Source organism: Argiope bruennichi, chromosome 11 (assembly GCF_947563725.1).
Source record: "Argiope bruennichi chromosome 11, qqArgBrue1.1, whole genome shotgun sequence".
Classification (NCBI taxonomy): domain Eukaryota; kingdom Metazoa; phylum Arthropoda; class Arachnida; order Araneae; family Araneidae; genus Argiope; species Argiope bruennichi.
Window position 1 is genome coordinate 82058768 of NC_079161.1, and position 26890 is coordinate 82085657.

The 26890-nt window shown below is 26.1% G+C and overlaps 1 protein-coding gene across 1 annotated transcript in view; it reads right to left on the reverse strand.

Annotated features, from left to right (window-relative positions):
• LOC129957217 (tyrosine-protein kinase Fer-like) overlaps positions 1 to 24311 on the reverse strand; it is a 38298-nt gene extending 13987 nt beyond the window's left edge. The window contains exons 1-10 of the mRNA XM_056069441.1: positions 23852 to 24311; positions 19207 to 19380; positions 14983 to 15079; positions 11361 to 11553; positions 8793 to 8930; positions 6667 to 6789; positions 5406 to 5528; positions 2259 to 2472; positions 1240 to 1329; positions 552 to 638 (exon numbers count right to left, since the gene is read on the reverse strand). Coding sequence (XP_055925416.1) covers positions 552 to 638; positions 1240 to 1329; positions 2259 to 2472; positions 5406 to 5528; positions 6667 to 6789; positions 8793 to 8930; positions 11361 to 11553; positions 14983 to 15079; positions 19207 to 19380; positions 23852 to 24064 — 1452 coding nt within the window. The 5' untranslated portion in view covers positions 24065 to 24311. The remainder of the gene's footprint in view (positions 1 to 551; positions 639 to 1239; positions 1330 to 2258; positions 2473 to 5405; positions 5529 to 6666; positions 6790 to 8792; positions 8931 to 11360; positions 11554 to 14982; positions 15080 to 19206; positions 19381 to 23851) is intronic.
• Between the last annotated feature and the right edge of the window lie 2579 nt (positions 24312 to 26890).

Genomic DNA, 26890 nt, shown 5'->3' on the forward strand with positions numbered 1-26890 from the left:
AATACGCCTGTGTTTATATTGTACCTGACCTTGAGGGGACTAACACAAACATGCAGATGTGTTTGTTCATCAGAAAGGAATTCAAAGTAATGATACAAAACTACCAAATATCTTTTGTCAATAATTATGAAAATAAAATGTTCTCTTTTCAAAATAGACAAGCAAAAAAAAAAAAAAAAAAGTAGCCAAAATGAAAAAGATAAGGAATTCCCAATTCCACAGTCAAATTCTCTATTTTCATTTTTGGAAGGGTTTATATATAAATAGTTTTTCAAGTTTCATAGAGATTTGGTGAAGCAGAAAATTAAGTACAGAATATGGTTATTTACTGATAAATAAGAATGCCCTTTGATGGGAAGGGAGAAAAAGAGAACACATACTTTTAAAAAAAACCCTATAAATAATACACAGAATTAGAAAATTTTATTTTTTAAAATCCAAAAATAACTTTAACTTACTGCTCAATTTTTGAAAACACACACACACACATACCTAAAAAAAAACATTTCGAAGAAAATTAAATAAAACAGGAGATACTTAATAATACATACATTTGCTCTTCTAAAGGAGGCACGTTCATTTTCTATGACATTGTCCAAGAAATCCCTATTTGGAGGGGAAGGTGGTGAAGGTGAAACCTGGGAAAAAAAATCATACAATTTTTCAATCTATTACTGACATAAATTCGATTTTTTTTTTTTTTGGTCCTAAATAATTTATATAGATCACTTTCTTCACTATAGAATAATATCCCCTTTTACATCCTGCATTCCTTGTTTAAAATAGAAATTGTTCCACCAGTGTGAATGGCCATTTGAGCCAGAATAGTAATGAAAAGGTTAAACTCTTTCATGGTATTGTGAAGTATATTAAAGATAATTTATTTTAGAATCAAATATTATACATAAACATAATATAAATTTACATTGTTTAATTAAATATAATAATTTTTATTTTATAAATCACAAAACAAAACTGTGACTGAAACTGTGATGCTAATTTCCAATTGAGAAATAATTTCCCAAAGGTATGTATTTAAGAAAATAGACAAAAAAAACATCAACAGAAATAAAATTATATTAACTTGATTTAATATTTCCTACAAATTCTAAATTAAAGTAATAATTATACACTTTTACAAACAAAATTAATAAATATCTACATGCATGCAACAGCTTAAAGTTCTTATAGAATATTAACATTAGAATTAGTAATAATTAACAGATAAAAATGACTTACATGTTTTTGTTTCAGTGTGAAAAAAGGTTGTTTCAGCTTTTCCATGATTATCTTTGATTTTCTACTCAATGTTACATTAAGATCTTCTCTCTGCATAAGATTAAACAATTCTTTACATAAATGGTAACAAATTACTGCATAAAAGTCCAGAATTAAAAATCTTTTAGCAATTGTAGACTATTAATTTCAATTTCTTATCATTTATCAGATTTCATTCAGATTTAAATACCCATTTGAATATATATTTATATATGCCAACAGGTTTTATTCAGATGAATTTTCAAACTATCTATCCAAATATAGAGATTTTGTAGCTAATAAATAATTATAAAGATATGCATGCTACGAAGCTAAACCGATTTATCAAAATATCACTTAAAATTAACAGTGCTGCATTCTTAACTTCATTTTATGATATATAAATAATTTAATATGATATATAAAGCTTGTTTTTTTATTATTATTATAAAGCATTAAAAATTATTATAGGGTTTTAAAAATTTAAGCATGAATTCAGAATTTTAGAATATTTAATTCTTTGATTCAATTGCTTTCTTTTTTTAATGATGTGCTTTACTATTTTTTTAATACAAAGGGGTTTTTTAAATTTTGAATTCTAATTGATTAATAAAATGCAAAATTTAATTGCTTAATACTTTAATTCAGTTCTGTTACATGAAAAAACAACAACAACAAGAAAACAAAAAAAACATAAGAAGCCTAAAGGTTTGATGAATTTCATTCAACAAAACGTAAAGTCATTTTTATGGTAAATAAAAGAAGTCATCTTTATTTACCATAGATTAATGTTTTACATTCTCTTGATGGCATTCTAAATTTTATTTATCATGCTTTGATTTTCTTTTTTTTTTATTGCTTTTGTTAATACTGTTTGTTTTTGTTGTTGATGATGAAAAATGTATTTAATAGACAATTCTTTGATAAATATCTCTATATGACAAAACTGATAAATCAATACATTATCTATTAACTTCAATGTAAAAAGCAAACATAATTACTTGTTCATTTGCCGAGTTTTTTGAAACACCTCTTTGATCATCATTATCCCTTGAATTAGTTTGATCACTAGTACTTTGAAGAAGACTTTCATTGCTAAGACACGACAAAGAAAAATTGACTAGATGAAGCTGAACATTTAAGATATGTTCAACACATTGTAAATGACTAAGATCCTTAACTAAAATATCCACGGCTCTTTTCTTCACTTTTGCACTATTAAAAAAAAGTTAATACATGTTATTCATTATAAAGAATTCTACAAAATATATATTATAATTAACAAGCAACTATTGCAGTTAAACAAAAAACAAGGAAAGAAAAGTTTTTCCTCACAACAAAAATTTAATGAATGTAAACAATTATATTTAGACATGTATGATAGTATTGTGATATTGTAGTATTTTAAGTGATTATATTTATAATAATATTTACAAAATATAGCATGCACACTTGGTAAATTGAAAATCAGAATAATAAGTTCATAATAAGGCCAATTTTATAAATATATCTTAATATGCATATTTTTTGAACTTGTGCATTCTATTTTCATTATTTGTTCTTCATCATAGACATAGTATTTTTTTTTATCTTAATCTTCAATGTCACAAATTGTTAAGGCAAAGGTAGTGTCTATAATATAACTAAAAAAAATCAATAGAAGTAATATCAGAAAAACGTTGAGGCTATATAATTATTTTATATCTTCTAATTGATTCAGCAGAAAATTTTTCTGTATAGGAATTGAATGTCTATGTGACTTGTGAAACGCCAGTGAGTGTGTAAGATAAAATCATTTGAAGAGCAATAAACAATAGTATGATATATATATTAGTTGTGACACCCTTTTAGAGATGAAAGAAGATATAATAATTTTGCAATATAAAGTTGCCAATAAAGCAATAAGTGAGTTTTTTGATAGCTAAAAAATATACTATTTTATTACTTGAACAAACACTTGAAAAATTAATTCATTTAAAAACTAATCACAATTCAAGTAATAGCTATCATCACTTATTTTGATGAGAATTTGAATATGGAATTCAGAATCTTGAAGATAATCATTTTTTTAAAAGCTGGAACAATTTCATAACTTACAAGTAAGGATGTTGTTCAAGTAATTTTGTTATTTGTTAATTATTATTTTTTGTGCGATTATCCATATGCTAAATTGGCTAATTAGTATTATTAATAGATGACATTGCATGTAATCCCTAAATTGTATAGCTTGAGAGTAATTGTTGAGCACTTGAGTTTTGTCACTTCTGTGTCTATTTTGGAATAAACTGGTGCAACTAGGCAAAGTTTATTTGTTGTTAGCCGCAGTATTAAATGTGAAATGCTATGTGTTATCTCAAATGCTCTGTGTGTTATTTTTAGCCACACAGAGATGTTTTTTATGTCTGTGTGATATTGAATTGCAAAAATAAGTAAGCAAAAGGCAACCAAGAATTGTTCATTGGATAAAAACACCACACATTCAATGATAGATGAAGTTTTTTACAAAGAATTTTAATCCTGTTATCTATTGCATCTTAAGTTCTCATGATGCAGAATGATTTGATTTTGTAAGTCTGATTTTCACAGAAATGAATAACAAATGAAGTTCACATTTTGGTCATTCATCCTATGGATGAACATTTTTGGAAGGTCACCAACATATCAAAACATTCATCCAAAACATCAACAACAAACATATCTGCTGTTGTTTAAACTCATCAAATAATTGTTTTAAGATTCTGATATAAAGCCCTAATTGGAATTTTAAGTTTAACCCTGATTGAATTCATTTCCAGACTGATCTCTTGGCCAAGGTAAGCAAAAGGTCAGAGTTACCTGAATTTACTAGACAAATAGCTCTAGAAACAATTTATAGCATATCTGGTTTATTTATCCATATCCGGCTCTGAAAATATACACTGATGGCAGTAAAAGAGATAGTGGTGTTTCTGGTAGTGGCATGCACATAGAGACTCCTGAGGGAGCTACTGATATTTTGATTAGAAATCCTGACAACTGTTCTGTTTTCGGGTCCGAACTTGCTGCAATCTATAAGGGCCTTTAATATATCGACACATCCACTGAACTTGCCTTCAGTGACATTTGGATTTTAACGGACAGTTGTGCCTCTATACAGCACCTTTCTCATTGGATGAAAATGGGGGACAAGACCAGCATGAATATCTTAGATCTTATAGCCAGGCTCTCTGCAGAACACTCTGTACACTTTCAGTGGATCCCTTCACATGTTGATTTAAATGGTATGACATATTTCATGGTGACCCAACACTAACCTATTTTGAAATCTCCTCTGCAGAACACTCTGTACATTTTCCGTGGGTCCTTCACATGTTGGTTTAAATGGTATGACATATTTCATGGTGACCCAACACTAACCTATTTTGAAATCTCCTCTATCAAAAAGATGGAGTCGGCTGCACTTTGCAGGGTCCCACCTGCTCACCTTGGTACTTTGATAAAAGTAATGGTTGATGTCTATCTTTAGAAAACAGCAAATGGCTCTCTCTAGTTTTTTTAGTGGACACATCAAATCCTTCACCTTCCAACATGGCCGGAAGATCTTTGCTGAAAGTCCATGGTGCAAGGCAGATCAAGCCTCCCCCCAATCATATTCTTAAATGTTTAAATTTTACTATTTTTGAGATTGTTTTTATTTTTCGACTTTTTGGAGATCTTTGGTCTCATGGAGGTGGCTATACTACCTGGGATTAGAAACAACAAGATTCTGGCATCTGAAGAATTGAGATTATAACATTATCTAAACTCTTGTTGAATGGGTGATTTGGTTTCAATGAAAATCACTGTGCTTTTTTTCTCTCCTTTCATATTGATGTAATTTTATTAAAAAATAAATTTCGATTTGTGCTGAAATTTATTACTTGCCTCATCTGTGATTTAAAAAAATTTTAAACAATATGAAATGATAAAAAATTTTATATTCTTATTTTCAGTGATTATATCTCCCAAGTATTCTGTAAACAAGAAAAGATTTTATTTGTCCATCCTCTTTTTGAATTTTTTAAAATCATTATGCACTTTTATCGCAAGTAATTTGGATCAAGAAAAGATTTATTATAAAAATTAGCATTTAATTAATTCCATAGAAATAACATGAATAGGAAACTCACGAGGCATTGTCACGTTCATCGAACTGAGCAAGCTTTATCTCATCTTCATATTGCTGTAAATCTTCCTGTTTCTTTAAAAGTTCTGTCTCGCATTTCCGTAGTTTTGCTTCATATTCTCTCTTCCTAAAAAAAGTTAAACATAGCACTTCAAAATTTCCGTTTTTATTATTATTATTATTTACTTTTTGTAAATACTGTATATTACTATGCATAAACCAAGAATTAATAAAACTTTTCCAAAGCTAAACTACGGGGGGAGCGAGGAGACTTAAATATAAACTTGCTAATCTTGACATAAAAAAAAATGTAGGTACACTTTTTTTAACCTGATGCAAGTAATAAATTGCTAAATATCAGCAAAAACAGCACTTTTTATTTCTACAATTTATATTTCTTTTAAAAAATTAATTAACTTTAAATGGAATATGTTATTTTCTTTTGTATGTGTATGAAATGGAATTGTTTAATTTTCAAAATTGGATATTAATATGTTTATTGCCTCAGACAAAGGATTTATAGAGAAATGAAAATTAGCTTAGAATTTTCCATCAATATGATCATCTGTAGCTTGAAATTTGTTTGTTATTAAATAATTTCTCTATCACCTTATCTTTCAAACAAAATTTAGAAGGTACAGACAGTAAGATTAGGAACAAGTACATAAAATAGAAAATTAAAGGGGGGGATACTTTAGAGTTAAAGTTATCAGAGTTAAAACTATTGCCATTAGCACATCGTGTTTTATTTTATAGTGACTTAAAATATTCCACTTATTTTACAATACCTTTGCCCTTATGTCAAGTTTCAAAGTCACAGAATTTTTATTTCAACATATACAGAGATACTGAATTTTGGAGGAATATTTGAACTCCATATTTATACACATCATGTCTATTTATATTTGGAAACATACTATTTGGACCTGTAAATTCATTTAAATTTAAAATCTCAGAATTATAAGTTATTTTATTTTACAGTAAGATTATATTAGCCAAAAATCTCAAATTCTCATTCAATTAACATCATACATTTCATAACTGCTCAGAATGTTTGTTTGTTATTTAATCAAAAAAAAAAAAAAAAAATACAAGGACTTAAAGTATTTCTACAATTAGAACAATTATCAAATAACCAATAAAATATTTATAAATTAACTCATAAAAATTAGAAATCCTAATCAGTTATATCAAAAATAAAAATAAATAAAATTTCAAAATTCTAATTAATTTATAACAACTTTTTTTAAATAAAATTTATTTACTTTTCTAACAGTATATCTGAGGTAAAATCATCTGCTATCAATTCATTTGGTCGTAGGGGTCCCGTAATATCTCTCAGAAGCGATGCATCATATCTGAAGTCAATTGGCAGCAGTGGATCAGACCTACAAATAGTGTTACTTTAATTTGAAATATCATAGCATGGTAGTATTTTAGGTTTGACTTGTCTATTTTTATATTATTTTTTAAGTTTATAATGCAGCAACAATAATATACAGACAAAAAAATTAATTAAGATTGTCACAATAGTCATGAGTGTTAATTCAGTAAGTAAAACAACAAAAATATTGCGATAAAATATATTTAAAATTTATAAAATTATGTAAAAAGATTTTATGGAAATAAAATTGGTATCACTGAAAGGCTTATTATTTATTTTTCAATTGATGCAAAAATAGTTTTTGTATGCTCCAACATTTTAAGAGAAAAGTTAAAATTTTAATTAAAAATATAATAAAATTTTGAAAATCTTTTCTTAGAGAGCACTTACTATACAGAAGTAACTATGTATAAAATTTTATAACTCTAGATAGAGAAGTTTGCTTTATATAGTGTTTTGAATTATTATTGCGTCATACATATCCCAATTTACAAATAATGTGCATTCCTATCAATATTATCATAATAATATTTAAATTATTTGGAATGTGAATTTTTCAATAAGAAACATTTTGAAATTCAGACAACATGATGCCCATGACTGACTGAAAAATAAAGACAGTTACTCAATGAAGACAATAATTTAGAAATTTATATAGAACTTTGAAAAACTAGGGAGATGGAACTTTAAGAGATAAATGCAGCAATAAAGAAAACAATGATACATTGTTTTTTATAGAATACATACCTCCTGGAATTGTACCATGAGAATTCAGAAGTCAACAATTCTCCTAAACATCAGTTTTTCTTTTTTATGTCATCTTTTTTTAGTTTATAAACATGTATGGTATATAGTATATTATTTTTGTCACATTATACATGAATATTTATCTTTTCAAAAATTTTACATCATTATATTTAATCTCTAGCTTAAATAATTGAAAAACACTGGATTAAAAAAAAACAACTCAGAAATGCAATACTAAAAACATGCTTTATTATTTAACCATATGCAAATTCCTTAATTTTTTTCTGATAAAAATCTAATGGAATCGTTAGATACCAAAAAAGTATTTTGCTTTGCCTTGCAAGCTATGATGTCATTGCTTTTGAAGAAAATGATAACACTAAACAAAATGATCCAATGGCTAATTATTTATCTCTATGAACATTTGTCATTTTGATAAAATGGATATTTCTTCAAAAAATAACTTAAATCAGATTTTTTTTAGTAATCATACTTTCCTAGCATTTCTATAATAATCTGTATTCTACCAGTGAAAATGATTTTCAAAGGAATACATAATAAAACAAGTTATTAAACAAATAGATAAAATTTTCCATTGAAAGAACATCTACACTAACTATTCATTTTGCTGAATAGAGCAAGATTGTTGACTCAAAAAAGTTTTTATTAATCACCTTCAAATGGTTAAGAAAAGTAATATATTCCATAACTATTCTGTATTATTCTTTATCTTTAAAAAATGCACTTGAAAATCCTAATTTAACATTTCCTTAATTATTATAATGCACCTGCTTAAGATGTGTAATTTATTAATATATCTTAAGCAGCAGCTTTCTTGTCAAACTTTTACAACATAGCGGATGGTTTTCTGCAATTCAGACACAAAAATACTTCTGCACAAAACAGTTGTATTTTTTTAAACAAATTAAAAATTGCAAATGAATTTTATCATCTCCAATGTTTTAACATTGGAGATGAGCACAAAATGACTTTAATCAATAACATGGACATCATGAGTTTAATCATAACATCTTTAACGCAAATAACATGCACAAAATGAGTTTAATCATTTTCACACTTGAAATGTATTTACACATAATACCCCCTATCTATAATTTTACACATTATATAATTGAAAATAAATCTTGTAAAATAATGAAAAATTTATTATTGCTGTAAATTTGTTTATTATAATAAATGCTAATGATTTTTTTTATACAAGATTTTTGTTAGAATGGAAAATGAAATTAACTCCCTTACCGATTTTTACGAATAAAATCATTGTACTCATCTATGCTGTCAATAACTTCGATACTCTTCTTGATTCTCATATGAACAGCCTGAAACTGTTCAGAAAGAGGATCAATAATTTCAAAGAACTCTTGCAGGATCGCCTTCCTGTATGATGGACAGAAAGAAAATTGAATTACCATAATAGTTCTTTATAAATATTTTCATATGATTTCATAAAATAATAATTAATATGTAAAGATTATGTTTAAATAAGTAATATAATATATCTATGAATTAAGATGATTTTTAGTTTTATAGAAAATCCAGAATTCTAAATTATGTTGTTTTCATTTTCATTTTAATTAATCAAAACTTTTATTTCCATATGCCTTTCAAGATCTTCTCATGACTTTTTAAAAGGAAAGCAAACATGAAGTCTTGATCACAACACGACTATGGCAAAAAAGGAAAATTTCTGCCTAGGTTCCTGTGGAAAACTTAAATGAAATGCATTGAATAAGATCCTTAAAAAAAATGAATAATTTTAGTCTTTACTAAAACTGCACTATCAGTTATTTTCTTTTCTTAAAAATGACCTTCTCTTATTTAGTGATATGAATAGTAAATGACACTTTAAAATATTGTAATTATAATAAAAGAACATTTAAATAAGTATCAGACATTTCCATTCTCACTTTTTTACAAATTTTGCAAACAAACTATGATGGAAATCCATACATCTGATACCTTCTTTTGTCCACTAGTGCTCTAATATGTTTGTACTTAATAAAAAACACCATAAAGTACAGAAAATTATATATATATATATATATATATAAACACACACACACAATTGGATTTTGTTTGGAAAAATATTTCAAAAAAGAAGAACTCCAAATTAAGAGTAAAATAATTCATTAGCTCGTTCATTTAAAGGTGCTTCAAATAATTAAACAGAAAATAAAACCAATCAAATTTTTTATGAAACTTATAATATTCAGATTAAATAATTAATTCTTCTATACAGCCAAAGATAAAGCTTACAAAATTAATCCTTTGGGTACATTTGATATATCAGGACATCATGCATCTGTTTAATCAATGTTGCACATGATGTTACAATAGCTCCTTAAAATTTTTAAGGAGCTAAGGAGCTAAACAATTTTTAGCACCTTCATTCTTGTTAATTTTAGAGTAATTTGTATCAGTTGTAACCAAACAAATAATTTAAGTATACTGGTGAATCTTGTTTGGGATACACAATCCCACAATGGCAGAAATAGAAAACATATTTTAGGAAAATAATTTTTTTAATAAAAAATTTATTTTAATCAATGTGATGATTTTTTTTAGTGTTTTTTTAAGTGATAGAGGAGAATTTCAAAGAGAAAAATGATAAAAATTGCAACAAACTAGGAACTAATAATGATAGGGAAATAATACCAAACCATAAAAAGCATACAACATACTTATAAAGCTATGTATTCATGATTTTTCTCTAGAAGAATTAAGTAATCAAATTGAGAAAGAAAATTTAGCTGATGTTAAAATCATAAATTCAAATTAGGAAGGGTACAACTACCAATGAAAAAAAAAATACAAAATATGCAAAATACTGCTGCATTTACCAATCCGTTTTGAACCTACTTTAAAATACTAATAATTTGCTTTTTGCTATAATTTGAACTTATTTGCAACAATATCTTTGTAATACTAATTGCCTTAAATTATATATTGTAGGTGTAAATATTATGGATAATATAAAATAGATGAATTCTTGTATAAAATCTATTGCTTACATGACTAAAAAATTAAGTATGTTCCAAATGCAAAAAGTTTTTCAAGTAAATAGGCTCCCAAAAGGCTTAAAATATATGGGATTTTCTTCTTTAGTTCAATGATTTAATGGAATATTTTTGTATTGGGAGGGGCTATTACTTGGATAAAAAAAAAAGTCAAAGTGATTTTCTTCAAAGAATTCTTTAAACAAATTATTTTAATCAGAAAGATAAAGCCATATTTTCCAAATGAAGAATTGAAGATTTAAACTGGAAAATGCTATACGTGTTAGATTTTTTTTCCTTTTTCTTCATTGAAATGTAGCAAATTATCAAAGATTTCAATCTAATGTTCAATCCCGGAAGCAATGAAAGTTCTCAATATACTCTAAGTAATTGAAAGACCTGTCAATAGAAGTTTCAGAGCCTTAAGTATCTGATGAGTGACCTGGAGATTTGCAATTTGGTACTTAATGCATTTTCCATTTCCAACCTTCAAGTATTGAAGTTGGAAAGCTTAAGGTATGAAAAAGAGTTTCTAACTTTTAATGTAAAAATTAATACTATTTAATGCTCAGTTTTAATACCTTAATCTTAAAAAAGAAATATTGAGTCTATGTATATATTAAAAAAAAAAAGAAAAGAAAAGAAAAAAAAGAAAGAAAGAAAATTTCTAAAACCTCCAAAGGCAAATATTATAACCTAGAGGGAAAAATGGACACCTGGAACAGTTTTTTCAGAATGATATATTAAAGATGAAAGGATATTCTGTATAATATGTATCCTTATGCTTGTATAAAATTAAATTAACACCTACCATGTTTCAGCAGAATCTTCCATTACCACTTGTTGATAAAAAAGCAGACCAGGTAAAAGTGTTGTACGAAAATGCCTTTCATATTCTGATGCCTCACATAATGTCAGAACCAAATCATTGTGCAAATTATGTAATTTCTTAGCAATTTTTTGATAACGTTCTTTGGCTTCTTCAACTTTCTTTGCTCCTTTACCTGAAAACATTTCTGTTATAGAACATATAAAGATTATGAAGCATTATAACTAAATCGATCTGCTAACTTAAACTTTTCAAAAGGCATTTTTTTTTTTTAAACTTCATTGGTTTTGCTTGTAACGCAAAAAGGTGTTTTTGTTACAGCATTTTCATTTCAGAGTTTTAACATACCTTAATGATCTATCTTAAAACTACATAGGTTAACTAACAAGGATTACTTAGATAGAACCTTATCAATTTCAGCTGTAATCAAATAACGAAGACAACATCTGATTGGCATCTTCTTCTCCAGACTTCTGCACTGCACCAGCAAAACCTTTGATTATCAATATATTCAAAATGCACCAAATTTCTATGAGAGTAGATCTTTCAGTGCGATTCTCCCATCTCACAGCTAAACTTCTACCACAATGTTTTGGCAAGAGAAATAGAGGTTGAAATTTATTCAAATACTATTTGCAATATAATAAAAGGACAATTTTGAGACAGCAAAAATAAGTTTTTTAAATTTATTTTTGCTATTATTCTATTACGTATATAACACTTCATATTAATTTTTCTGCTTCTAATTTAGCAAAAAAACTAATATCTGGGAAATATTCATTCATTCTATCAAACTGCAATAAATTTTGATTGAATAAGCATTCTGTCAAACTGAAACTATCATTTAATCAAAGACATGGTTTCAGAAACCAATAGCATTTTTAGAACAAACAATTAGTCAATTAATATACATTTCTTATATCTTGAATGTTATGAACTACCGACTAACGAAATTCTTATTTCGTCATGTGAAATTAATTTATAAATTTTAATAAGTCTAGAGTTTAAATTTTGAAAATTTATCTTTAAAAAAAGAACAAAAACTATTATTCCAAATTACTTCATACACACATCCCAGCAGATCGTTGGATTTATAAAATTATTTGCTACCATGGCTGTGATCTGTTTACAGTGAACTGCATATGAAATGAAGTTATAGATTACAATATTCTAAGTCGAAATCTACTTCCTTTTTGACAAAAATAAATTACAATTCTAAAATGCAATATTCATCCAAACAGATTAATGCTATTTCGTAATTACAATCTTGCTTTCTTTTGTTTCTTCAAAAAATCTTTTTTCATTATTTCACACTCAGTTTAAAAGCAAATAATCTATCCCAAAAAAAGTTTGTTGAATTTTTTTTATAGTTACTCACTTTTTACTTCCTTGAAAAATATTTGAAATTATAATACATTACAAATCATTCAATATTTGACTTCCAATGTGCATATATTGGGAAGATTTAATTAGAAAATAACTTTCATGTCAGTTCCTAATCACTTGAATATCACTTAGAATAAAATAAACCAAAAGACTACTTGCATTAAAAAAAAAAAAAAAAAAAAAAAAAAACATATTTTCTCAGAAAATATTTTAATCCTCAAAGTAGCTTTGCTTCAGATCATAAAATAAATAACTTGCTTTTAGAAAATTAATATGATGTTGAATAAATTAGCTATATTCGTTTTTTTCCTTGAAATTAGATAGCAAATTGACAATAAAGATATATATTTTAAAGATCATATACAGAGGAATCGCAGAAGTTAAACCATCTCTTTACTTCTTGCTTTATTGAATTATCATAACAGCCTCTTTTAAAAATTTATCTAATAAAATGTTATTCATTTCAAGATTAGATTTATCACCTATATTATTGTTTGGCAATTTACAAGTGAATTGATTACTTTTTCTAACAAATGTATTTAAAAGCAATTTGATATTTTTACACACAATATATGTAGTTTCAAAAAAATAATAATAAATATTATGAACCAAGTTGTACGAAAAAATTACTTTTATGTGCAATTTATTTTTGGAATTATGGTTAAAATTCAATTTTCAAAGGCAATTAAGTTCAAGCTTTCATTTTAATTATGGCCTAGAAGGTAATTTCTGAACAGTTAGATAAAATATATACATTCAATGGGAAAATTATTATAAATAATGCAAAGAATTATATTTTATGTGATTTGATTCAATAAATGCAATGAGGGAAAAACTACAGTTTCACCTAGAGTGCTGTTAATTATATTCACTAAAATATTCTAGAAATGCTAACATTTTTAACATAGTTCCACTTTTCTACGTCCAAAATCGACCAATTTCGGCAGCTGTGGGTTTCATTTCTGTAAATTGAATAATTACCTGAAGGAAATATGCATTCTTTGGTGAACTTTCCTCAAGAAATTTTCACAGAAATAATCTAAAATAATTATATCCAGAACTTAGTGACAAAAATGATTTTTTTTTAATTTTTTTTTTTTTAATTTTAGGGTGTTAAGAATTGTTTACTAAATGCAACTTACAGAATTTGAAGGCTGTATAAAAATTAGCATTTCATAAGTTTTTTCTGTAATGCCATTATTGATTCAAACAATATAAAATATAATTCTTTACAAAGGAAAATTTTTCAATAATCATTCCTAAAAATATAAATTAGCAAACAACATTCTTAAATCTAAAGCAACAAATTTATATAAAACTATAAAACAGGTAATTAATTAATTTAATGTGTATCCATATAAAAGGTATGCATCAAATCAGTATTATAAAATTTAAATTCTTAAAAAATTAATGTCTGCCCTATTAAAAGATATTAATTGTACTATATTGTATTAATAAATTGCACACATTCTGGATATTTATATTACTTGAGAAATGAAAATAGTATTTATTCTCCTGCAAAACAGGGGATAAAAAAAAAGTTTCCTCTATATTAATTCTAAAATGATTAGGTTCTGAATTAATTTCAGTATCAAAACTGGTATGGTCAATTTTCAGACCGCTTTTATCTTTGAAGGGATAAAAGTATTTCAACTTTTATTTTAATAGAATTGATATATGTAAGAAAATAAATAATTTGTCACTCAAAAATCATCCATTTCAAGTAATCATAAATAATCATATATATTTAAAAGTGACAATAGACATATTTTCCTTTATATTTACAAATCCCAAATTTCAAAGAATTTTTATGCAGTAAATTTAATATAGAATATTTTGATGAGTTAATGTATACTTTTACAATCATTCATTCAATGTTATTTAGTTATATAAGATGAATTTCTCATTTTTAAAAAACATACATTTCAAATGAAATCTGTTAGAAGTGGCTCATTTTTTTTCTCAAATTATTATTTTTAGGAGAATATTGCTAAAACTATCCAAATTAATTTTGACTGAAACTAGATTTCAACAATCATACTTATATATATATATATATATATATATATAAATGATAAAGAAATTTCTAACTTTCTAAAATTTGAAATATAAAATAATACATCCATAATATATTGCACACATTTTTTTTTTAAATTTTTTTTTTACTTCTTCCTGGATTACTATTGAACAAATCATTTAGAAAAATAACATAATTTACCTTTTATATAATGCTCTTCATATTTTGATTTTGCATCTTTCCACATATCTAAAAGTTTTTCATATTCTGTTTTCATAGAGTCCACAGAACTCTGTAGCTGAAAAAATTATTTCATCATAAAATTTCAATATACATTAAAAAGAAACAATAATACTTCACACTTATCAAATTTACTCATATAATTTCTAAAGAGATGATTATAATAGCCATTTCCCTTATATACCAATAATAAATAATAAGATTGTTAACCATAACATAAATAACTAGGATTTAGGTCATTAGCATCAAATCTCTAGTCGACTTGAAATAAGAATTGCAAGTCCCTCATAAGTGTTGAATTTATTTACCTGAATTAAAATAGTTGAAAAATAAATCTATTTCTCAAAAGAATTAAGTCGATTTTTGTTAAAACTGTCATATTACCAATGATGCCAAATCATCAATTAAAACTACATTCAGTTGTTATATGTTACAATTCATTTATTTTTTTTCTTTTCATTTAAAAATTTGCACATGAAATAACTTTTTTGTAGGCTTGTTTTGATGGGTTTATTTCATTAACCACAAACCTGATGTCCATATGTGTAATATATGGACATGTATAATTTGTATGATTACAAAATATACATGTATATATTTACCATATATATAATATATACATTTACAATATATATATTTACCATATGTATAATTACAAAATAATCATTGAATTTAGAAAAACTAATTTCAAAAATATTACATTTTATTGCACATTTAAATATAAATATAATGAAAGAAGCAATATATATGTAAACGCACGCATTTTTAAAGCAGCTTCATGGCTGACAAGAGAAGACACTTTTGAATTTTTAAACTTCGCTTTTATGCCATCCCGGGAGGCTTAATTTATGTACAAGAAATAAAAGACGAGATACATCACTCTACAGCGTGACACAAGAGCAAAAAAGACAGAATTATTTTCCCTGGTGAATTTATACCATAAGATTCTGATAGGGATTTCTATACACTTGCCAATTTAGGTAAAGGAAATTCAGATATCTTTTAAAAAAATTCGCTTCAGATTTTTATCCCTTCACTTGGGAGTGTGTGAAAGTGCAAACTAAAGAGCAAAAGTGCAAATTTTACAGAGCTCATGTAACATTAATTAAATAAAAAAAGAGAACATTTTAGAATTAAGTTAATATGGGTTAAATTAGGATAAAAATTGGGAAATAAGTTTAAATTAGATTTTAAAATATCATTACAAATATATATATACAGTGGTGGCCAAAATTGTGGACACTTTTGAAAATTTTTGTTTTCTAACTTTGTATGCTAATATAAAATGTAATGTTTCACAAAATGCAAACTCTTACATATCATTTTAATCAAAATTTAAAAATTTGCAATACAAAAGAAGTTGAGTGGCAATAATTATTGAGATAAACTAGATGCTGATGACTGCAGTCAGTTATCAGTACTTAGTAAGGTAGTCTTTTTTATTACAGCTTCACACTGATATTTCATTGAGCTGATGAGAGTTTTAAGCTCTTCTTTCATTATTGCATGATCCCAGAAAACAATTATAATTAATTCTCTTTTATTTGATGAATGGTTCATATATACAAGAGTTTTCAAACGTTTCCATAAGTACTCAATAATTTTGAGATCAGGACTGTTTCCTGGCCATAACAACAATTCAATGCTCTTTATACTAAAATACTCATTCAATATTTTTGCTGTGTGGTAAGGAGCTGAATCCTGCTGAAAAATAAATGAAGCATTATGGGGAAAGAGATCACTGATGCAAGGTTAAGTTTTGGCTTTAGAATAGTGCCAATGTATTTTCTAGCATTTAATGTCCCATCAATAACATGAAGGAGACCAATACAGTCTACTGATATGCATGACCAAAGCATAACACTAATCAAGTTCTTCATAGTTGCCTGAATGCAGTCAGGATGTAGCACTTCGCCTATTCTATGTTTTACATATTTTCACCATCATTATCGAATAACAATATCTATGTTTCATCACTCCGTATAACTTGTGACCACTGATCATCTGTCCAATTAATGCATTCCCTTTCCCACTGTAATCATTTTATATGCTGCTGTAAATTGAAATAAGGATTTTTTCATTGAATTCTACCTCTTAGTTCAACATCTAATAATCTTCTCCTGATTGTTCTTGAACTGACATAAATGCCAGCATCATGTAATTGACTTCTGATGACCGCTGATGGCATTCTTCTATCTTGGAGACAATCTTTATATTCTTCTGTCATCAACAGATGTGGTGCACATTTTTCAGCCATTTCCTGCTTTATTTTTTAACTGAATTTGTCTCCTGATATCGTAAACAAAACTTTCGGACACAAGATGTAATCATTGAACCAACCACCTGTCTTGCAATTTCAGTACTGTGTTCAGTTCAGTGATTACTTGCAATGTAATCACTGAACCAACCACCTGTCTTGCAATTTCAGCATAGGAAAGACCATATTCACGTCACACAATAATCTTAGTTCTCTTTCTAGATGTCCAATCTATTCTTTTATTTGATATAATTGCTTCTTGGCTAAATATTATAAATATTTCCAAAAATTCCGACTACATATTAAAAAGCTTAACAAAATTTCTAACTTACAATTTGATTATACAAAAAAACAGTCTTCCTTCCAGAAAAGAAAGCACAATAATGACTTGTCAGGAAAGTTAGAAATTACCATCCACTTCATCACAACGTTTGTTATTCAGATTAAAGTAAGAATAACTTTTTTTTGTACTACAAATGATTGAATTTTTCTTTTTGTATTGAAATCAGCATTAAATTCTCTTTAAAATAATATGTAAGAGTTTGCATTTTGTGAAATTTAACATTTTTTATAAACATACAAGATTAAAAAAATAACTATTTTCAAAAGTGTCCACAATTTTGGGCACCACTGTATATATTAGATTTTTTTTTAAAAAAACTTCGCAAAAATTTTTAAATTAGAATGATAGAAGGTTCCTAAAACAGAAATATAAAAAAATGGTGCGAAAGAAAAGAAAACTATAGTTAACTAGTACAAACAGACAAGCACATTAAAAAAAATGGTTATGGAAATTACAAATTATGGAAACATAATTATATAATAATAGAAAAGGCTATTAACCATTGAAAAGTTACAAGATATTTATATTTAAGTAAAAAAAAATGTATTGAATTCTAACAATGTGCAAGAACAAAATAAAATCTTAGGATAAAATCATAACTTATAAAATCTTGTTAAAATAGACTTAATTTTATTTAATTAAATTTATTATTCTTGGAATATTAAAAACAGTATATATAAAAACATTATAGACAATTTTTACCATATATATTCTTTTGCATTTAAATTTTTATTTTCTCTAATAAAAAGAGATTTTTATGGACTTCAAAAAATTAGATGGTGAAATTTTGTGGAATCTGTAATAAAGAATACTATGTTGGGCCTTTCCATAAACTCAAAAAATAATTTTTGTAATATATCTCATCATATGCAAACATCTTAATTTAAAAAGAAAGAAAAAAGCTACAATGATTATACTGAGTATGCAGTTTTTACAACAAAATTAAAAATTTACATCACCTATTAGGAAACATCAATAGAAAGTATATTATATATATATATATATATATATATACTAACAAAGTAATTAAAAAATACCATAAGCAGAATTTGATCAAAGGTTTCATTTTGCTATCAAAATTATAGATTTGTTTGAAATTTCAGACCAAATCTGTCAGTAGCTGGATTGTCTATTAATAAGTCTATTCTTATTCATATAAAAGTAATAACTTGCAAATGCAACTATTGTCATGTCCCAAAAATTCATGTGTGAATTTTACATCTATATTATATATAAAAAGATGTTAAATTTTGGATCACATCCATGAAAAAGAAGGGTTTTCAATGTTTATAAAATGTGATAATGTAGAGGAGAGAGAAATTCTAATCTTGAAGTTATTATTAAAATTATAAAATACCTTTGTTTATATTTTTACTTGCTTTTCACTATGGGAAATACTACAGACAAATTTGAACACAGTTTTGAATTTGGATAATATGTGATTCAATAACATGTTCATGAAAAAGTGGTAAAAAAAAAAAGAAATTATACCAATTAAGAATTTAATTAGAAAAAAAAGAAAATTAACCAATCTGAATAATTCTTCCCCTCGCATACAAAAAGTTTATTCAAGAAATTGACTTACCCTATTTAATTCCCGATGCAAAGCATCATGTTCTTCTATGTAAGTTTTTTTAAGTGCTCGCTTCTCAGATATTAAACTACTGATTGCTTCTACAGTACAAGAAATCAGAGAGTCAGCATTCTTGCGAATGATTCTACTCATAGTCTCCATTTCTTCAGAAATAGCATACCAAGCCTAAAAATAGAGGAGAAACATCTTCAATACATAGATATAAACATAACATTTTAGGAAAGCATTTAACAATCTAATAAGACATTCTTAAATAATAAAAAAAGAAAAATTAATATTTGAACACAAGTAATATTACAAAATTCAGATTTGTATTTAATTGATCCTGCTTTGACCTATTTTTACTGATTTTCATATGGAAAGGCATCATATAATTAACTTTCACTGATATAGCATTACTCTATTACGACATCAGAACAATTTTTTCCAGGGGAATTTAAAATTCAACAGCTATTATCAATTTGATGTTGATAAAAGGAAAAAAAATGATACTTTGGTATTAGCCATAAAAATAGTTAGAAAAAATATCATGTTTCTTGCACCGTGATTAACTGCCAATGATATCAATTTAGTTACACAAATACTAAAAAAATATTGATATGATAAATGCTTAGAATAATTTTAAAATTCAAAACAAATGCCATAAATTTTACTAAAATAAATAATAATATGACAAGATTTATAATATATCTACAAAGAAAATCTTGGAGGAAATTTTAAACTCTTGTTCTACTTCCTTCTAACCTTCTCTTTCATTAGCTGAACTATATAAATTATTATTTTTAACGGTTGCGTTGTTACTGTTTTTACTTCATTATATATATATTTTCATCCTTTATATGCTACATTTTTTTTTTGTAAAAATTTTAATTTTTTATATATGTGTTCTTTTTATATATCCATTTTAATCCACATTCATTCTTTTTTCTTTTTATCTGCATTAATTTTTCTAAATATTTTATCAAAATTCTTATATTAAATCTTTACTAATATTTATAACTTTATTTAGAATTTTATATTGCTTATGTTTTTGTATATATTTTGTATAAGCTTTTGTAGAAGTGTTCTGTTGCTTTATTATCATAAGATTTTCTCCACGCCTTGGCTGGTAAGAAAAAACAATATATGCACAAAAAAATCTTCTGCCATTCTCAAATCCTGTGCTTTAACAATAAACTTTTTCACTTTCTCATTTGAATCAGTTTAAATTTATATTAAAAGTTTTTACTATAGTTTAACATTCGCCTGGCAAAAAGTGATTCTTCCTAATCTCAAAAGTTTCTTTTACTAAGTTGTTTTCTAATTAAACCAATTAATATCTAATTAAACTTGCAGCACAGATTTTAATAAAATTATTTTTAGACTAAAATTAATATGCCATAAAATTAATAAACCACCAGAAAGATTAATATGGCATAATATATTAAATATATTAATTAGAAAAAATATATATTCAATTGGTAAAATAATATATTAAATTAGATTAAAATTAATATGCCATAAAATTTCATTTTTATTGTTTTTACAATATGGGGGGGGCGGAGGTGAGAAAATCATTCATTAAAAAATTTATACACATTAATTTTTTTAATAAGTAAAATATCAAAAAAAAAATGTGTTTTTTTTATTACCCAGAAAATATAACAAAATGCTTTAAAATTATGACAATCCAATTTCAAAATTAGTTAACAAGTGACATACCAGCTGAAATTGCCAGGGAGTTAAGTACTCCATACTGACTTGCCAGAAGGGGGAAAAAAATGAATGGAACGCAGTCTTTTTAGGCAACAAAAAATGAATAATTTCACTATAAAAAAAGACAGTAGTTACAAGTTAAGCTAACAGGTTAACTTAATATCAGTTTCAGATTTTGAACTAGTAGTTCCCCTCCCCATGTTTTTTTTTCTTTTTTTTTACAGGCAAACACAATCGTATAGCCACTAGAGTTTTTCACCTAATAACGAATTTGCAAAATGATGAAATCAAATAATTTTATGATAATCATTCCACTTACTTAAAAAATCAAATTTTATTCTAGCATTCTTTCTTTAAAATTTTTTAGAACAAATATTGAAAATTATGTATTTTAAACAAGAGAAAAAATATATTTTAACAAAAAAAATTTAAAAATCTGTAATTAAATAAGAGAAATATTTTAATCAAACTTTTTTTGAACATAGAAAAAAAAAATTTTTCTTTATATTAGTACAAATATAAGTATTTTTTAATTTATTTACACACTCAATCACCTTGCCTCCTGCAAGATGCAATTCTTAATAGGACAATGCTTTTATACATAACTTTTATATGCATTTTTATTTTATAAAAGATAAATATATATCTTTATTAGTAATAAAGATGAATGTATGTGTGTTTGTGTTGTTGGCATTCAAGAAATCAGACTGGCCTACAATTACAAAAACATATTACCACATACCACATATTATTATATTTGGCACATATATACCTTGGAAGTTGAGAATGTGCACCTTGAAGCATTTTTTTAAAATTTTAATTAGAATCTTACCTAATAATTATTCTGAATTTTTACATTTTTCCAGGATAACTTTTAAATATTTTATTACATAAAAAATGTATAACATTTTAAAATTTAAAAAAAAATGGCTTTCTAATGACACTAATTTAAAAATAGTTTAGATTTTTATTTTTTAAAAATTCTGATAAGTCTTAAAAAGTATATTTTTGCCTAATGTCCAACAATATATTACATTGTTGCTCAGGAATTCAAGATGTTTTATCAATTTATCAAATATTTAATTGCACTGTTTTCCTCCATTGTTGAATGCTAAAGATGAAAGATTCTGTTTCATATCTGTGTAGTTTACAAGACAATAAAAGAAAAAAAGTAAATTTGCAAAACTGTAAAATTTGGAAAATAGATGAATTGGATGTTATGTTTTTCAACAGAGCTTGAATGTTAAGGAAGTATTTCCATTAAAAAGATTCATGTACACAAAAAATAACACTTAAGAATGGACAGTTAAAATAATACAATTGGATTGTAATACCCTCTGCGTTTTAGCGCATGCATTAGGATGGGTTTAATTCTTCAAAATAGGGGTGAAAGGAAAGATGAAAGGAGGAGATATTTACATTTACTAGTATGTAATAGGGAAAATCCAAGGTCAAAGGGAATACTGGAAATGCACTCATCGTTCCACATCTCACCCCTTAATGAGATGGAGTCGTCAAAATGTGGTAGTCTCGGAATCCGTTGACGAACGATACCAACTTATATTTCCATATTGAGTAGGTTCAAGTATAAATCAAGTTCTTAGTAAAAATTTTTAAATTTTTATGTGCTATTTTTAAACATTATTGTTTCTTGCAATGTAAATGGATGCCTAAAGATATAGATAGAAAATTAAATAAATGCATTGCAAAATGAATAGAATAAAATAAGGTTTTTAAAAATACATGATTAATATAAGTATTAAAATTTGAAGCTAAAAAATATTGAGCTAGAAAAGCTATTAAAATCAAATTATACAAAACATTTAATTAAAATTGTTTACAATCATTAATCCTGATGAATCAACTGTTCACCAAACCTAGCCAGTTAAAGAATAATTGCTACTTTCCATGCTGCAACTTGAAAAAAATTTTCATTATTCATATGTCATATGTGACTTTTATGTCTGTTCATCTATTCTATACCTACCAGACTATATGGAATAAAAATACTCATCAGAAAAATTGCAGCTAAAAGCATATTACATATTACTATTATTGATTTTAATGTAAGAATTCTCAACCTATGGTATAAGTTCTTCTAGTAATATATTACATTAATTTTTGGACAATACAATTTTTATACAAATTTTTTTATGATCGTAAAATGATCTCTTTTAAAATTCTGTATCAATATTAATTATATATATAATTTTCCCTTTCCTTTCACTTGGTACCTATAATAATGGCCACAACGGTCATATGTCAGATCATATATACTGTACTAAATACTTTCCATCTCAAAAAGCAGATTAAATTATCAATACTTTACAGAATTCTCATGAAGAAGCTCAAAAAGAAATTATGCTTTTTTTTTATTAAAAACTAAATATAAGCATATTTTTAAAGTCTTTCAATAAATCATTTTACAGTGAAATTGCACTTCCAATCATAGTGTTAATTAAAAATAAAAAATGAGATATAGCTGTAACTTGAACATGATTTATGCTTGAAATTAATAAATATAGAGCTTGAAATAATTGGTTGTAGTATAATAGTATAACACTAAAAATCAAAAATATACCATAGAATTAATTCTAATGTGTTATTGTCAACTATTTAATATACAATATATTCATATTTCATTTCAATATAGAAATTTTATTTACGAATAGAGCTTAAAATTATAAATTTAGATTACAAGCACTCAATTTAGGATGCACAGATTTTAAATTGTAAATTTTTTTTAGCGTATATATTTTTTAAAATTTTTATTTATGTGAGAAAAAAAATTAAAGAAGTTAAAAAAAAAAAACTTATTTTAGATCATTTCAAAATAGATTTCAGAAAATATGGTCAATTCATATCAGATATCAAAAACGCATTCATTCCGGCTTTAAAGGACATAAGCAATTTGTTATATTCGGTTAAAAATTATACTTACCCTGGCTATAAAACTACCTTCTAATTCTTTTGACTGGTCCAGTTTTTGAGCTTGGACGCTAACCATTGTCAAAGCAGAAGCATAATCCCTATCACATTTTGCACGAAGCAAAACACACTTTCGCATATTTTCTAGAAGTCTCAATTCAGCATCTTGAAGTCCCACTAAGGCTTCGTGTGAAAAAGAATCTTGAAGTTCTGTAGAGAAGCCCATTCTGAGCAAATTCTGTAGAAAAGTGTGAGAATTTCTGTATTGTGTAATGTGAAACAGTAGAATTCTTCAACGATTTCAGAATCAATTACATTAAAGAATGTATTGTATTTTTAATAAGAATCATGCTGATTTAAAATATAAATTGTTAAAAAAAACTAAAATAAATAAAGATAATGTGAATATTCTATCCTCAAATAAAAAACATGACTGTTAGAAATATGAAAGCCCAATGACTCATAATTCCACAGAAACAGCAACGATCGGCGAAAAATACGGAAACTGTTTAACCAAAAATCTGTGACCAAAACAAAACGAAAGTGTAACTTAAATTACGATTCACATCGATATAAATTCCGTCTTGTTTTTTTTTTTAATAACTTGAATGGAACACATTTATATAAATAATTAATTTGAAAAAATACAGCATTGATCTGTAATTTAATATTTCATTTTTAATCAATATGGATAAAGTTTTCAAAGAATATTACATTATCAACTAATGGCTTAATAAAAGATGAATATCGAAAGTTTAATCATAGGAACTTTGAAGAAAACTTTTGATAGGATTATCTTTATTTCAAATGTCTTAAGACTTGATATTAATGAAGTCAGATATTATTTTTAGATTTCCAATTAATTTTACTCCTCTTTAGCAATTAAATCAACAAAGCATAGACCGGTGACTTAAACGCGCGAATCTTGTGATTGTACATCCGAGAAATTGCGTGTTGTGTTTTGTTTTAGCTGAGTTTATTTCATATTGGATAAATTGTAAATTACCTCTTGCTATAATGTGTGAATCAGTAAATAATAATGCACATGAAAGAGTGCGGAGTTTTCCATGTGATCTATGCGAAAAAATATTTTTTACTCAGAAACACTTAGCATCGCACTATGCGATTCATACTCAAGAAAGACACCATATTTGTAAAATGTGCAATGCATCGTTTCTTAGATCAAATGATTTAAAAGCACATTATCGTGTACACACTTTGGAAAAGCCTGACAGTTGTGAAATTTGTTATAAAAGTTTTTCAAACCATTCAAACCTAATGAAACATTATCGTGGCCATACCAAAGAAAAACCCTTCTCGTGTGATGTTTGCAAGATGGCATTTGGTGAAAAAACTTTGTTAAATAGTCATTATCGTACTAATACAAATGAGAAACCCTTTGTGTGTGATGTTTGTGGTAAAGCATATTCTCGAAAATCAAGGTTAAATGAGCATTATCGTAGCCACACAGAAGAAAAGCCTTTTGTGTGTAATACATGCAATAAAGCATTTGCACGGAAACCTTTTTTAATAAGTCATGAGCGTACTCATACAAAAGAAAAGCCTTTTGTGTGCAATATATGTGACCAGGCATTTGCTCAAAAAAATAATTTAAACAATCATTATCGAACTCACACTGAGGAAAAGCCTTATGTATGTGACATTTGCAGTAAAGCATTTTGTCGAAAGTATACTTTAACTCGTCATTATATCACTCACTCAGAAAATAAAACACCATACTCATGCGATATCTGCATGAAATCTTTCACTCAGAAGGCAATGCGAGATAGGCATCTCAAGACAGCTCATATCCATAAGAAAACCTACAAGTGTCAGCTATGCAGCAAATCATTTTTAAAACAGTCTCTAATGCAAGCTCATCGTCTCACACATACTTTTGCATGTAAAGAATGCAACAAAGAATTCACACATAAGAGTTTTTTAAATAAGCATTATTTAACTCATACAAAGCCTTTTGTTTGTGAAGTATGCAATAAAGCATTTTCTAAGCAATATTATTTAAAATCTCATAAGCTTGTACATGAAACAAATGAAAAATAGAAGCTCTTACAAAATGTCTGTTGAAACAAATATTTTTTTATGTTCTTATATTCTACAAATTCCATTTTGTTATATTTTCATTATATGTTACTGAAATAATTTTTTTTTTTGTTTTTTTTACTATACTTTATTCTGAATCTGTTTTGTTATATAATTCAAGTTAATTTCAGACATTTCAATATTTACTGTCCATACAGTAATTTCGGCTTTTAAAGTAATTTCCCTTCTTAAGTCCTGGAAAATCACAATTATGAATTTATTCCATGGAAACCAAAGTGAAAAGAAGTAGAGAGAGTGTAACTTTGCATAACTTTGGACACAGAACGATTCTGGTCTTAATTCATTTCCTGCGGGTATGGGAACAATATTCAAGTCAACAAGAATTGATGCGTCTAACTTATAATGAGATTTTTTTTATTATTGAAACTAAATAAAAAGATTGATACAAGCTTGCACTAGCCTTATTTAGAGAAATATATTACATAGATAACTTATACATTCTTCAATACATCATTAATATATTTGAATTTTAAAAATAAAAATGTGCAAGGATGAATAATTAGCATAAGCAGTCCTTAAATTGTTGCTACATTTTTTTGCTATAGTTATATTGCTGAGGAATTTGAACTTTTTTTTTTTTCCCCAATGAATTAGAAAAATCCTTCTTTAATATTTGTTACAGCATTTATTATATTTTATAACATGCAAATTGCTTAACTCTTGAAACCAGCAAAGCTGAAAATAAAATTTCAGAATATTGATTATTGCATTTTTATTGTCCATTATGAAATTATATTTCAGAAGGGAAATATCAAATTTATGGAAAATATTTTGAAAAAAGGCTGCATCTTGAATGAAAATATTAATTTGTGATATTTCACTATTATTTTCAATAAATAATTTTTGTATACCTTTATTATAAATTATGTTATAGGCAAATGGCACGTTTTATATAAATACTCCATTAAATTTATGAACACAATACAGTCCT